This window comes from Sinocyclocheilus grahami, unplaced genomic scaffold, assembly GCF_001515645.1.
Source record: "Sinocyclocheilus grahami isolate Dianchi unplaced genomic scaffold, SAMN03320097.WGS_v1.1 scaffold2029.1, whole genome shotgun sequence".
In the NCBI taxonomy this organism is placed as follows: Eukaryota; Metazoa; Chordata; class Actinopteri; order Cypriniformes; family Cyprinidae; genus Sinocyclocheilus; species Sinocyclocheilus grahami.
In genome coordinates this window covers 69,158-70,365 of record NW_015507208.1, presented here as the reverse complement: position 1 = coordinate 70,365, position 1,208 = coordinate 69,158, and the positions used below count along the sequence as shown (strand labels likewise).

General features: G+C 45.6%; 1 protein-coding gene across 1 annotated transcript in view; it reads left to right on the top strand.

The window, feature by feature from the left end:
• LOC107573766 (AP-3 complex subunit sigma-1-like) overlaps positions 1–1,208 on the top strand; it is a 6,070-nt gene that overhangs the window by 1,379 nt on the left and 3,483 nt on the right. Inside the window, exons 2-4 of the mRNA XM_016260208.1 lie at positions 212–323; positions 617–688; positions 762–869. Coding sequence (XP_016115694.1) covers positions 212–323; positions 617–688; positions 762–869 — 292 coding nt within the window. The remainder of the gene's footprint in view (positions 1–211; positions 324–616; positions 689–761; positions 870–1,208) is intronic.

Below are 1,208 nucleotides of genomic sequence, written 5' to 3'. Positions count from 1 at the left end.
TGTGTGTGTGTGTCTTTGTCTGTGTGTGTGTGTGTCTTTGTCTGTGTGTGTGTGTGTCTTTGTCTGTGTGTGTGTGTGTCTTTGTCTGTGTGTGTGTGTGTCTTTGTCTGTGTGTGTGTGTGTCTGTGTGTGAGTGTGTCTGTGTGTGAGTGTGTGTGTGTGTGAGTGTGTGTGTGTGTGTGTGTGTGTGTGTGTGTGTGTGTGCTCTCAGGTTAATCGGCGGCTCGGACAACAAGCTGATCTACAGACACTACGCCACGCTGTACTTCGTGTTCTGTGTGGATTCGTCCGAGAGCGAGCTGGGCATTCTGGATCTGATCCAGGTCACATTCAATACAAACCACACATCAGTGCAAAGCTTATTTATTCAGCTTTCAGACGATACATAAATCAAAAATGGCCCCTTATGACTGGTTTTGTGCTCCAAGGTCACATATTCTAGTGTTTGTGAGCAGAGATATTCAAGCATTAATCTATTGTTTTTGGTAAAATGATTTAATGCAGATCTGTAGGAAGTTGTATTTTCAAACTCTAAAGCGATTCTAATACATTTAGAGACGTATTGTTTTCTGCTCTTGAAGGATCTGTGACTGTCTCTGCTCTCTCTGTGTCGCAGGTGTTGGTGGAGACGCTGGATAAATGCTTTGAGAACGTGTGTGAGCTGGACCTGATCTTTCACGTGGATAAGGTGAGGCGCGCTTCACAAACGAGCGCTAGCGCTAGCCGCGGGACGCTGAGCCATCTGTTCTGTGTGTCCGCAGGTGCACAACATCCTAGCGGAGATGGTGATGGGCGGCATGGTGCTGGAGACCAACATGAGCGAGATCATCACGCAGGTGGAGGCGCAGGGCAAGATGGAGAAGTCTGAGGTGAGAGCGGCTCCGCTGCTGCATGTGCATGTCCCAGAATGCCCTTCTGTGATGCCTTGGTTAGAGATCTGAGAAGAGCAGCTTCGACAGATCGTTTCAGAGCAGCAGGAAAACCACACAATCAATGATGCAGACCTCATCAAATATGAGACCAGGTCAAGACAATAGTCATAATTCAGATCAATAACAGAGCCGGTGTTGCTAAAGCCGTCGAGTATAAGCACATTCAATTCAGATATAAAGCAGAAGACAATACACTGCAAAAAATGATTCTCTTGCTTAGTGTTTTTGTCTTTTCTAGTATAAATAACATTCTTGAATCAGAATTTTGTTAGTTTT